The 13331-nt window shown below is 44.9% G+C and overlaps 2 protein-coding genes across 2 annotated transcripts; both read right to left on the bottom strand.

The window, feature by feature from the left end:
• Positions 1 to 342: 342 nt before the first annotated feature.
• Positions 343 to 1290, bottom strand: LOC109679402 (olfactory receptor 9S13-like). Its single transcript, XM_074072318.1, has one exon. The coding sequence runs from the start codon at positions 1288 to 1290 to the stop codon at positions 343 to 345; it is 948 nt and encodes a 315-aa protein (XP_073928419.1).
• Positions 1291 to 11930: 10640 nt separating this feature from the next.
• On the bottom strand, positions 11931 to 12881 carry LOC109699582 (olfactory receptor 9S13-like). Its single transcript, XM_074069569.1, has one exon. The coding sequence runs from the start codon at positions 12879 to 12881 to the stop codon at positions 11931 to 11933; it is 951 nt and encodes a 316-aa protein (XP_073925670.1).
• Positions 12882 to 13331: the final 450 nt, after the last annotated feature.

Raw genomic sequence — 13331 nt, 5'->3', positions numbered from 1 at the left:
GTATACTGCCTTACCCCACTGAAATGGATCAGACATGGTCCATCTCTGACCATTGCCTCTAGAGATAGATAACAGGCTTATTCCTTATTTAGCAAGTGCCTGGTCAATGTGCCTTAGAGAAAAGTTGCATAAATGGACTGTGACAGAAAGAAAGGAAAGAAGGGAGGGAGAGATGGAGGAAGGATGGAAGGAAGGAAGGAAGGAACAAAAGAAAGAAGGAAGGAAGGAAGGAGGGAAGGAGGGAAGGAAGGGTGAATGCATGAATACTTCAAGGCACACAGCATCTGTCTTGTATTCATTCTTCCAGCCCCCAGGACACCATCCCCCACCAGCCACCCTCCTTCACATGGCTGTGAGTCTCTGTCCCAGCCTCCTCAGCGCGTCCTTCACATCCTTGTTCCGCAGACTGTAGATGAGGGGGTTGAGCATTGGGATGACCAGGGTGTAGAAGACGGAGACAACCTTGCCCTGCTCCATGGACTCCACAGCTCCTGGCTGAGCATACATGACAAATACAGTCCCATAAAACAAGGACACAGCTGTCAAGTGAGAGCCACAGGTGGAGAAGATCTTGTGTCGTCCCAACCCTGAACTCATCCTGAGGATGGTCACTGTGATGTAGCCATAGGAGACAAGTATCACAAGGGTGGTGCTCACAATGATGACTCCACAGAGGCCAAACATGATAACCTCATTGACAGCCGTGTTGGCACAGGCCAGCTGGAGCAGGGGGGGCACGTCACAGAAGAAGTGGTCGATGTGGTTGTTGCTGCAGAAGGGCAGCTGGAATGTGAGGCTGGTCTGCACGATGGAGTTGAGGCAGCCTCCACAGTAGGTGCCCAGCACCAGGCGGGCACATGTTGCAGGGCACATGGTCGCAGGGTACCGCAGGGGACTACAGATGGCCATAAAGCGGTCATAGGCCATAATAGCCAGCAGGAGGCCTTCAGTGGTAACTAGTAGTGAGAAGAAGAAGAGTTGGGTGGCACAGCCCGCAAAGCTGATGACCTTGGAGGAGAAGAAGTTGACTATGGCATTGGGGGCAATGACAGACGAGTAGCAGAGGTCGAGGAAGGACAGATTCCTGAGGAAGAAGTACATGGGGGAGTGCAGGCAGGTATCCAGGGTGGTGACCACGATCATGGTGAGGTTGCCCAGGACGGTCACCACATACAGGGCCAGGAAGACAGCAAAGAGCAGGGCCTGGGTCTCCACACTTCCCCTGAACCCATCCAGCACAAACTCCCACAAGGGCAGTGACGACAGGTTTCCATTTGTGTGGACTGGCATGGCCCTGAGCTGGGACAGCTGGAGAGGGGATGGTGGTGGCAGAGGAAGGACACAGGTCTCAGGTCTTGTGGAGCACAGGGAATCACTGATGCCACCCTGTTCATTGACAATTAGGTTATCAACCACTGATTCTTCTTCTAGATGAGCTCACCCTGACCCGAAAGGGGGCATTTCCTCTGATACATTGAATTCATGAGCATTGCTGAGACTTCCCTGTGTAGGAGTTCTGTGTGAGAGCTGTGTTCTGCAGGATGCAAAGAAGCATCCAGAGCTGAGTGACTCACAGTGTGTGGACACTATTTCAACGTCCCCATGTCTGCCTGCAAGACCCTTGCTCCCACACCCCCAGGGCAATCTCCTCAGCAGTACCATTGGTACTCATGGCTCCTGTGTCCCATCCTACACTTCCCAGGCCTCGTCTCACTCACTCACTGATTCAAGAAATGGTCCTGAGGACCTCCTGCTGGCCTTGTCTTGGGTCTGGTGAGAATGTCATCTCCAGGCTGGACCTGGAGCAGGGACTTCCCTTTGCAGGGTTGGTGCCTGTGAACTCGTCCCCAGTAGTACCTGAACTCCATCCTGGCATTGCTGACCCTAAGTCTGAACCACAGTGGCATTCAATAATCAGAGCCTTCTACTTCCGTGTGAATATCAGGTGATTCCTGTCAATGCCCAGGTGTGGATGGATTGCAGTGAAGGTTAGCCCAGGTCCTGAGACACAGCAGGACATGGACCCCGGCACCTTCAGGAGGTGCACATGCCCTCCACCCCATTCTCACTGCTAGCTCCGCTCCTAGTCCACTTCAGGGTTGGGAGATTCAAAAGGTTTTTGCTGTTTCCCATTTGGAAACCATGCAGAGTTGGCTCCTGCTCAGTGCCCTCTGGCCATTCCTGATACCGTTCTCTTCCACATCTTTTTCATGGCAATACCACAGTGCCCTGGGAGGGCTGGCCCTGGCACTCTGCTGGTACCTGGAATGATGTTGGAGGCTGTGGTTCTGTGATGCCTATCTGAAGATAGCGGGGGTCAGTTCTTCATCCTTCTGAGGGGGTCTGGGGAGTTCTTGGGCTAGGGGACCCAATGCTGTACCCTCTAATGTCCTCCAGAGTTCACCATCACATAGTGGGGACGTGATGGCTGAAGGGTCTGTCTTTCCCCAACCAACCACTAAGACTTTTCCACTGTGAGCTCCAAGGTTTGAGTGGAATGCTTGGTGGTCAGTCTTGGCAAGTCCTCTTGACAAAGCTTTTGGGATTTTAGTACTGATCAGAAAGGTTTCCCATGAGATAAGATGAACGTTTGGGAAAATGTACAGCTCCAAGGTCAACTCCTTTGACTTATGTTGGAGGAGGGACATGAACCTCTGTAGCTTGCTGAGGTCACAGGGTGTCCTTGGGCATCAATGGAATGAGCATCCAGCCATGGGCTGAGGCAGGCACCCTGCTGTGTGGGGAGTGGGGAAGCAGTGACTGTGATTGGACTGCCTGTGCTCCCCTCTGCCCTGCTCCTCCTGTGAACTGCATGGTCCTGCGCCAGCCACATCATCACCCACCCCCACCAGCTGCTCAGAACTGGAGAGCTGAGCCCATTTACAGGCAGAATCTCAGAGGCAGTTAACAAGGCACCCAAGTTGGTTTGGGGTGGAGGTTCTAAGATGTGCACCTGCAGATGAGGGTTGAGGCCGTGGCGGGCCAGGATAGATGCATGTTCAGGACTTCTGCCACTCAGGCAATCCCTGAATGCCTGCTGTATACAAGTTCAGCTGTCCCCTATGCACACAGTGTATTTCTCCCATTGGCATCCCCAAGAGATAGAACCTTGACCTTACCTTTCTAGGTGATGGTTAAGCCTTGCCCATGGCCACACAGGCAATCCCCACTCTCCCAGGGTCCCTCTGCTGGTGTTAGCTGAAGTTGCTGAAGTGGACACTAAGAAATCCTGTCCCCTGTTGGAGGTCAGCTCTGGCATTGAGCAGTGTAGTGAGGAGAACAGAGCAGTTGTAGACATCCCAGGTATTGGTGATAGTCTGGGGGCAAGCTAGTTACCCTCCCTCCTGTTGCCTCCTCTCCTGTCCCTGTAGTGTGGGCAGCATGCTGGGTCACTATGCTGGAGGATTCTCAGTGCCTGGCAGAGCTGGTACTTGTGGCCTCCAATGGCCAATTAGGGAATCTCTGGGCCTCTGCTGTGGCTGGGACTCGGATCCCATGGGTCTCAGGAGATGCAGTGCTGTGACCAATTGCCTCCTTAGCACCGTCCCCTCCTGATGGGCTGAAGAGAAGCCTGTGTTCCTCTGGGACCCCTTAGGGACCATCATGAGATCTGTACCAGTGTCCCTCATCAGAGCAGTCCCTGACGGGGTGGGCAATGTGACTTCCCAGCCCTGGAACTCCCCCTCCTGCTCCTCCCTGGCCATGTTGGTGAGAGGAAATCCTGTGGGGGCAGCCTGCATAGGGCAGTGGGATGGCCCAGGGTCTGCTCACCCACAGATCATTATTCTTAGTACAATCAGGAATCTGTGTTGGACAACCTCAATTTCCACTCTGTTTTTTGTCATTTTCCCCAACATGTGTAAAATTCACTTTACAGTTTTAAAAATTTTAAACAATTCTTGGTTTCTTCCTGAGAGAAAATACTCAATACTTGTGTTTATGGGACTGACTTGTTTCACTTAAGTTATGATATCCAGTCTATCCATTTTCTTGCAAACGCAAAATTTAATTTTTTTTTCAGGATGAATTAAACTCCATTGGTTCATATGCCACATTCCATCCATCTATTGATGGACACCTCGGCTGTCTCCATAATGTGACTGTTATCAATGGTAACATAATAACCATAGGTATACAGGTGTCTCTGTGGTAAACTGACTTTGGTTCTTTCGGATATATACCCAGAATGTATGGCGAGGTCATATGGAAGCTCTATTTTTAACTTTATATCTAGTCTATGTAAAGAACTCAAAACATCAACAAGAGAGTCAACAGTGTCATCCATAACTGGCCACTGAAACTGGACACTCACTTTCCACATGAAGATGCTCAAATGACCAGTAAAGACTTGAAGAAAATGATCAATATTTGTAGCCTTCCATCTGACCCCAGAATGGCTGTCATCATGGAGAACACAGCCGATGTTGGTGGCATCGCTGGGGGAAAGGAGCCCACATTCCTTGCTGGTGGGAGGGCAAATTAATCCAGCCACTGTGGAGAGCAGTATGGGGTCCCTCAAGAAATTATCCATCTGTTCAAAGAATCAGCCTTGGTCTGCTTGATTTTACTATGGATTCCCTTTGTTAACTTTTACTTCCTTGTGCTCTTTTAAGTCATTTCTTCTTCCCCACTAAGTTTGGATTTAACCCTCTTTTCCTTTTCTGCTTTCCAAAGGTAGAAACTGAGATGATTGGTTTTAGATCTTTTTCTTTCTAGTGTTTGAATCAAGTGCTTTAATTTCCCCTCTCACTACTGCCTTCAGCACATCCTACTCTTTTTGATGAGGTGCACTTTCATTTTCACTTAGTTCAAAATATTTTTTCTCTTGAGATTCCTTCTTTACCCATCTGTTAGGGAAGTGTGTTGTTTAACCTCCATGTTACTTGGGGCTTTCCAACAATCTTTTTTTATTGACTTCTGCCTCAGTGTCTGTGGTTTGAAGGTAATAAGCATTCCATGACTTCTATCATTTTGTAACTGAACTATTCCTGCTGGATTAGTCCATTTCTGATGCAGAGGTTTTGAAATCTCAAACTGTGCTAGAAATTTCTGTTTGAAATTAATATTGCTACTTCTACTTTTTTTAGTTAGTGTTAGTCTGATAATCTTTTCCATCCTTACTTTTCATCTGTGTATGTCTTAAAACCTAAGGTGTGTTTATGCTTGCATATATTTAGTTTGAGCAGTATGTGTGTATTTGAACAGTTTGTTACAATGATGGCTTGCGTGTGTGGTGTGCATAATTAATGCAACACTTTTTTAACAAACTATATTCTACTAGGTCTGTAACAGAAAAACAAAATATTTGTTTCACCTCCATTATTTCTTCATATCCTTGAATATTAAATACCGATTTTATACACTCTTTCCTATAACTCGAAAAGGAGGTGACACTCCCCAAGTCATTCATGAAGTTAGCATTACCCTCACCAAAACCAGGTAAACACAGAAAAAAACCAGGTGAATAAAGCACATGAAATTAGACCTGGAATCCTAAAAAAGCCTAATAGCAAAAGAATCTAGTAGTGTGTAAAAGAATTACACACAATTATGATTAACTGGGATTTGTTCTAGGTGTGCAAATGTGTTCAACATTTAAAATGGATCAATGCAATCGTTATGTCAACACGACAGAGAAGGATAAATGTACGGTCACATAACTTGATATAAATAGATTAACTGACACAATTCGACAAGCATTCACGTTATATATTTTCAGCAAACCAGGAGTTTAGGAGAACTTCCTCAATTTGATATCGACATCTAAACAAGACCTCCAGCTATACTCATACTTAATGTGGAAGACTGAACGTTCCCCCGAAGACTGGGAGCACACTGAGCTCATCCCCCTCACTTAACATAGCCCGACAGTGCCGGCCAAGGCTAACTCCAGAAGATGTAAGAGCAGTTTTAAATTTTTGAAGAGTGAAAATGTAACCGTGGAAGCCTATGACACGATTGCCTATTAAGGAAAATTATCCTCAGAACTCATAGAGTTAGTACATGAGTCCATCATGATTTCAGAATATAAGGTAAACTATAAAATGTTCTCTGGCTCCCCCACACCATGAGATATGGATACCCACAACAGTGTATGGATCCCAAGGGGATTATGCTGAGGGAAATATGCCAATGTCAAAGTGTTACACGATGTGTGGTTCATTCATGTGACATATGAAATAGCAAAAATTATACTGACGTACACAAGAAAGATGCTGCCCAGTGTTCATGAGGCAGAGAGCGGAGAGGACTGTGCTGGTGAAGGGTAGCCGCATTGTCTTCGTGACAGCAAAGTTCTGAGTTCTGCATCTTCAGGTTTGGGTGGACACATGAACTGACAGGAGTTTAAAAATCGCATAGAATTAAACAGAAGCACACACCCAAAATGAATGCATGAGAAACTGGCAATTACTGAATCAGGCCGGTAGATTTTAATAATGTCATTTCCTGGTTGTGATAATGTACTTTGGCTTTCTGAGCTGTTGGAGAGAATATTAGATCTCTCTCTATCATATCTCACAACTGCTGGGAAGCTGCTATTAACCAGAGATTAAAAGTAAAATAAAGCTAATCACCATTGTACTTTCCCAAATAAATTCCACACAATTGTTCAGATGTTTGGAAAACAGGGAAAACACTAAAGAGACAGCATGTGGCAGAAAGGATCCAATGAAAAACTGAACTCATAGAATCGTGTTGAGAAGTCATTATTACCATAGAAGAGGGGAAAGAACCCACCACAACCTGAAAGCCGGAGACAGACTACTAGAAGGAGATGGGGGCCAGCAAGAGGGAGGAGAAGGAGGGTAAGACTGGGTAGTTGGGAGGGCGGATATGACCAAACCATGATATATGCATTGCAGAAATGAAGCACCGCAGCCCATTGGTACATACAATTAATATGCATTAGTAATTATAATGGAAACGTTGATGATCAACCCCTATTTACTGATAAAAACACCACTAGAGAGAAGTTAATAGAATGAAGTTCAAAATTAAATTACCCATTACCAAAACAATTCATGTCGCAATTAAATAGAAGAAAACCAATGAGAGATAAATTAGTTTTATAGACATGAGATCATTTTGCCACAGTGAACAAGAAAATGGATTCCTGCTCGAATCCATTTTCGAGCAGGTGATGCAGACTGATCAAGCTGGTGATGCAGACTGATCAAGCTGTTATCATGGCAACATTTAAATAGGAAAACGTGAGGAAAAAGCTATAGTGAACCCCAAGTGACCACCACCCAGCTTTACTAGCTACCGGCTCATGGTCAAACTTAATCCTTTCCGTCCCCCCTACTCCCAAAGCCTTTGTTATCTCAAAGCAAGTGTCAAATAGGAGGCACTGTCTCCCATACATATTTCAGCTGACATCTCGGCAACATAAGCAGGTTCATGGTCAAACATATGTGCACAGCACCATTATCACACTTGCAGAAGTATAAGTCCCTAATATCACAAATATCTACCTGTATTCAAATGTCCGCTAGCCACACGTGGAGTAAATGTAGCTTTATGAATCTAGCTGCTGATCCCAACAACGTTAATGGAGACTCACTGACACGTCTCTGCAAGCCTTCAGCTACTCCTTCTGGCGCTCTCGCTTGTTCTTATTACCGTTGATGTGAATTTCATTAACTAACTCAGCCTCTGCCTTTAGAATTTCCCACAGCCTGTGCTTGGTGACTCCATCCAACTGGTGCTGCTCATCACAGTCCTCTGTCCCGTGAGTCTCTTGTGTCAATCCTTGGATGCAGAGGCTTGACAAGAAGACAGTTCTTGTTGTTGTTAATGTCATTATTGCTGTTACCACTGTCACCATTACTGAACAGAGCACACCCCAGCAGGTACGGTGCTCTTCCCTCAGGAGACCGGGCTGCCCGATTCTCTTCTGTGACAGCATCATCTGTTTTCGTCCACTGTCCCTCTTCATCCACTCACTGGGTTTTGTGAAATAGTGGTGCTCAAATGCCGTCATTCCTTCTCAGCAGCAGCACTTTTGTGAGGACAAAGTTTATTCTGCAGATAACTCCCACTCTCGATTTCAGGAAGAGATCTTGCTCATATCTGAGTTGTGATAAAGAAAGAACGTTGATCTAGAAGCCACCATGTCTCAGTGGTACACTCATCAAAGAGACAAAATAAGTGCTCACTGTTTCACTTCAAGAGCGTTTTCAGAACACTGAGCATCTTCCAGTGATGAGCACTGGAATATAGATAAAATCATATATTCAATCATATTTCTGTGTGTCAGTCCACTATGGCTATGATATATATATATATATATATTCCTGCTACCTCATCTGGGTTTGATCATTGAAGTCTCCCTAAGGTCAGCAGCCACCCAATGAGATGAAAATGAATATATCTATTAAAATACAACACTGTAAACCTGGATATAAATCCATAATCAAAGTGTAAAAGATTTATGTTTGATGTAAAATAAGAGAAAGTGTGAAAGTAAAAAGCTGAGGTAAGTTGTAATGTGAATATTCTAAGAAAAAGAAAGGCAGTATGTCTACATAAGTATCAAATAAATGTTCACACTAAAAGTTTATTTATATAGGGACATTCTATAATAAAATTTTTAATCTAACCAGGTGATGTAGGAATTTTGAATTGGCATAGAAGTAACACAGATTTAAAATATATAAGGCAAAACCAGAATTTATGATGACATGTATTATACAAGTCACAAATGAAATTTGACAAGCTCTCTCATAAATTGATGAGACAGACAAAGTTAGTAATCAAGTGTAAGGACTGAATAGCAGTAGGAGCTACTGGATTTAATTGACATATGTAGAACATGCATCCAATAACATGGAATATGACTGACTTGATTGAATAGTGTCCCCCTGAAATTCATCTCTCCTTGGGAACACAGAATGTGGCAGTATTTAGAAGTAGTATTTTTGCAGCTAAATGCTAAGCATTAGATCACACCAACTTAGGTGGTGTTCTGGTAAGAAGAGGGGAAGGGACAGACACACAGACAGAAGGCGGAATGGAGTGTGAAGATGGAGCACAAGGCTGGGTGATGTAGCTACAACTCAAGGAGCAGCAAGGTTGCTGGGAAGCACCAGAAGCTAGGAATGGACGAGGAGGAAATCTTTCCTAGTGACTTCAGGGGCACTGTGGTCCTGCCAACAACTTGATTTGGAGCATCTGCCTTCAGATCTGTCAGGCTATAGATCTCTTCTTTCTGTTACTGAATCCTTCGGAAACTGACTCAGTAGGAGGGTGACACAGTGGCTCGTGGCTGGCATGGTCAGCAGGACCCCTCACTGTTCCATCTCGTGAGTGTTTCAGTTCCGTGGGTCCATGTCAGACCCACAGGGAGGCAGGTCATCCTCTCAGCACACCTCCATATTCACTTCATTAATTCTTCTGTGTTTAACATCACATAAACACAACCTAGTTATGAGTTATGGTCAGCACAGAATTGAACTCAGATTTCTCTCCAAGGTGAGGATCTAGATGGACACGGTCTACGAGCTGCTTACACATCTGTGTTGAAGGATACAGAGTTCCCTCTCCTGGTCCTGTCTTTTCTGCTCTCAGTCATTCCTCAGTTTGCCCTGGGTCTTGCCTGTCTTTCTTTGTAACTCCCATGAGAACGGAACGATGGACTCTTCTTTCTATAAGTTGGCTTTGAGTTCTGAGCCATTTGAGATCACTCTCCTGTTTTTCTGTGGATATACTGTGATATTTTGATTCCTGTACTTTTAGATGAAGTCCTGATTTGCAAAACATATTCCTTCTCCTCCTTGCTCTCACTTTTCGGAATGTCTCTGGATGTCTTTTTTAATGGTCCATTCTATTTTAGAGTAACATTGTTCACTTTTACAAAAGCCTAGGCAAGTGATTAGCATCAAGTTTATAAATTAAATTAAATAATGAAAGTGTTTAATATTGACCCTTCTCTTTCATAAAATTGATATACCCTATTTATGAAGAATTCTTTCTTTATCAATAACATTTATTTTAAAATTTTTCCTAAACTAGAACTATGAAATTGTAAGTTAGAAGTGCACATTTTTGTATTTACTCTTAGGTGCTGCATATATATTATTACTGATTTTACCTCTAGAGGGTAGTGAAACATTCCCTTTAAAAATTTTATTTATATTCCATTAATTAAATTAAGTCATACATCATGAAATGGCCCAGGATAAATAAAAAGCACAATAGACATGATGGAGTCTAAAACACACCCACGTGTACGTGGACACTTGGCTTCTAACAAAGGTAACATTACGTATCTGTTAGTGAAAATCACACTTTGCAAATGACCAAGAAACAGTTATATGACAGGGGATACTTGAAATCAATCTTGAAAAACAATTTCTCATGAATTGCGGTGCATTACAGAAACAAATGAGCAACAGATCTTCTTAAATATAAAATGGAAGACTATGTGCGACTAGAGAAGGCAAAGATTTCTCTCAATGTGATACACAACACACTAACCATAAAGAAATAGACGATGGACTTAAAATATTTAGTTTAAGAACTCCTCTTGATCAAAAGACAAGACAATGAAATGCAACCCATAGAGTGGAGAGGATGTTTAAAAATCATATGGTCAACAAAACTCATATCCAGAATAAGCAAAGAAATCCTACAAATTAACAGAAAAAGAGGACACAGTTAAAATAAGTAAGCAATAAACTATCCCAAACAGGACCTCTGGCTGGCCACTAAACGTATGAAAAGAGACTTACCTTCATTGACCAACAGGGAACTATGAATTAAGCACAAGGAGCCTTATGCGTAAGTGGCTAAGCATAAAATTAAGCAGCATCTATGAGAGATTAATTTATGTGCACCTCATTACCAAGAAAATCCACTAACAGGAATTCCATCAGAAATTCATTCCACGTACACTGAAACACACATAAAGAATGTCACAGCAGCATTACTTTGGAAGAGAGTGAGTGTAAACAGTGCCATGTCCACCAAGACTGAGACAGATGGTAACTTCAAATGTTGCAATCCCACAAATCAGGGAACGATTTCTACAGACAAACTCATGGATTAATCTCAGGAGTATAATGATGAAAAACTAAAATCAAGACCAAAACAAGCATTATGTTCCGACTGATAGAATGTTCCCCGCAGGCACTGGGGATTGGGGTCAGAGTCTGGGTTAGGTTTAGAAAGAAATGGCTGCAGGTTACCTGAGGGTTCACAGAGTTGGGTTACTATGCTTTTCTTAACTCAAGTGATGATGAAATCCCTGACTTGTTTGTTTTACATTTGATGATTTGTGTGTGTGTTTGTTCACCTGGCTTCTTCCTGAGAGGCACTGTACGTCAGGTTTGGGCCAGGGTTAGCCAGGTCTGTTCCCCAAGACTTGGATGTCACTATGGGGACTGCCTGGTCATACACTGAGACTGTTATTTAGGCACATCTCTTCGCAATGGTGTGGAATGAGCTGAGAGAGGGAAAACTCTCAGCTCAAGAGAGGACACCATACATGGCCCGTCCTGCATCTTGCTGGGGTCAACGAGGGGGTCTTGTACGTGAGTTATTAGGCATTTTAATTTTTTAAAAGCTAAGCCAAAATATACACCAAGCCCAAATGTCAATTTTCTTTCTAAAAAATCCAGTTGAATGGCAACGAAGGTGAGTTGATGTATACTGCCTTACCCCACTGAAATGGATCAGACATGGTCCATCGCTGACCATTGCCTCTAGAGATAGATAACAGGCTTATTCCTTATTTAGCAAGTGCCTGGTCAATGTGCCTTAGAGAAAAGTTGCATAAATGGACTGTGACAGAAAGAAAGGAAGGAAGGAAGGGAAGGATAGAGAAAGGGAGGCTGGTGAGTAAGTGAATAAATTCTTCATTCTACCCAGTGTCTTTCTTGTAATCCTTTCCAGCCCCAAGGACACTATCACTCACCAGCCACCCTCCTTCACTTGGCTGTGCGTCTCTGTCCCAGCCTCCTCAGCGCGTCCTTCACATCTTTGTTCCGCAGACTGTAGATGAGGGGGTTGAGCATTGGGATGACCAGGGTGTAGAAGACGGAGACAACCTTGCCCTGCTCCATGGACTCCACAGCTCCTGGCTGAGCATACATGACAAATACAGTCCCACAAAAGAGGGACACAGCTGTCATATGGGAGCCACAGGTGGAGAAGACCTTGTGTCTCCCAGATCCTGACCTCATCCTGAGGATGGTCACTGTGATGTAGCCATAGGAGACAAGTATCACAAGGGTGGTGCCCACAATGATGACTCCACAGAGGCCAAACATGATAACCTCATTGACAGCCGTGTTGGCACAGGCCAGCTGGAGCAGGGGGGGCACGTCACAGAAGAAGTGGTCGATGTGGTTGTTGCTGCAGAAGGGCAGCTGGAATGTGAGGCTGGTCTGCACAATGGAGTTGAGGCAGCCTCCACAGTAGGTGCCCAGCACCAGGTGGGCACATGTTGCAGGGCACATGGTCACGGGGTATTGCAAAGGGCTACAGATGGCCATGAAGCGATCATAAGCCATGACTCCCAGCAGGAGGCCCTCAGTGGTAACTAGTAGTGAGAAGAAGAAGAGTTGGGTGGCACAGCCTGCAAAGCTGATGACCTTGGAGGAGGAGAAGAAGTTGACCATTGTGTTGGGGGCAATGACAGACGAATAGCACAGGTCGAGGAAGGACAGGTTCTTGAGGAAGAAGTACATGGGGGAGTGCAGGCGGGCATCCAGGGTGATGACCACGATCATGGTGAGGTTGCCCAGAACGGTCACCATATACAGGGCCAGGAAGACAGCAAAGAGCAGGGCCTGGGTCTCCACACCTCCCCTGAACCCATCCAGCACAAACTCCCACAAGGGCAGTGACGAGAAGTTTCCATTTGTGTGGACTGGCATGGCTCTGAACTGGGACGGCTGGAAAGAAGATATTGAAGCTGAAGGAGGGCACAAGTCACAGTCCAGTGGTCACAATTTCCATGGACTTAAGTGACCAGCCAGTGCCATGCTGTCCACTGACCAAGAGTCTACCAGCTTTCCAGTTCTCCTTCTAGGTGAGATCATCCAGTCCTGAAAAGGGACATTTCCTCTGGTTTACTGAATTCGTGAGCCTGTGCTGAGCCCTCTCTGTGTAGGCGGCTGAGCTGTGCTTTGGGGGCCGCACAGAGGCATCCACAGCTGAGCGACTCTTGGTGTCTTTCCTTTCCCATGTCTGCCTGTGAGACACCTGCTCTCCCACACCCAAGGCAATCTCCTGAGCAGCACCAGTGGTACACATGGCTCCCATGTCCCATCCAGCCCCATCTTACTCACTGATTTGTTTTAAAATTTTTTAGATTATTATATTGT

Source organism: Castor canadensis, chromosome 4, assembly GCF_047511655.1.
Source record: "Castor canadensis chromosome 4, mCasCan1.hap1v2, whole genome shotgun sequence".
Taxonomy (NCBI): Eukaryota; Metazoa; Chordata; class Mammalia; order Rodentia; family Castoridae; genus Castor; species Castor canadensis.
Note: the sequence above shows the minus strand (reverse complement) of the source record. Positions and strands in the feature narration are given on the sequence as shown.

Bases quoted from the DNA above. Each gene is read 5' to 3' on its own strand.
- LOC109699582 (XM_074069569.1), bottom strand. From the start codon at position 12,881: ATGCCAGTCCACACAAATGGAAACTTCTCGTCACTGCCCTTGTGGGAG.
- LOC109679402 (XM_074072318.1), bottom strand. From the start codon at position 1,290: ATGCCAGTCCACACAAATGGAAACCTGTCGTCACTGCCCTTGTGGGAG.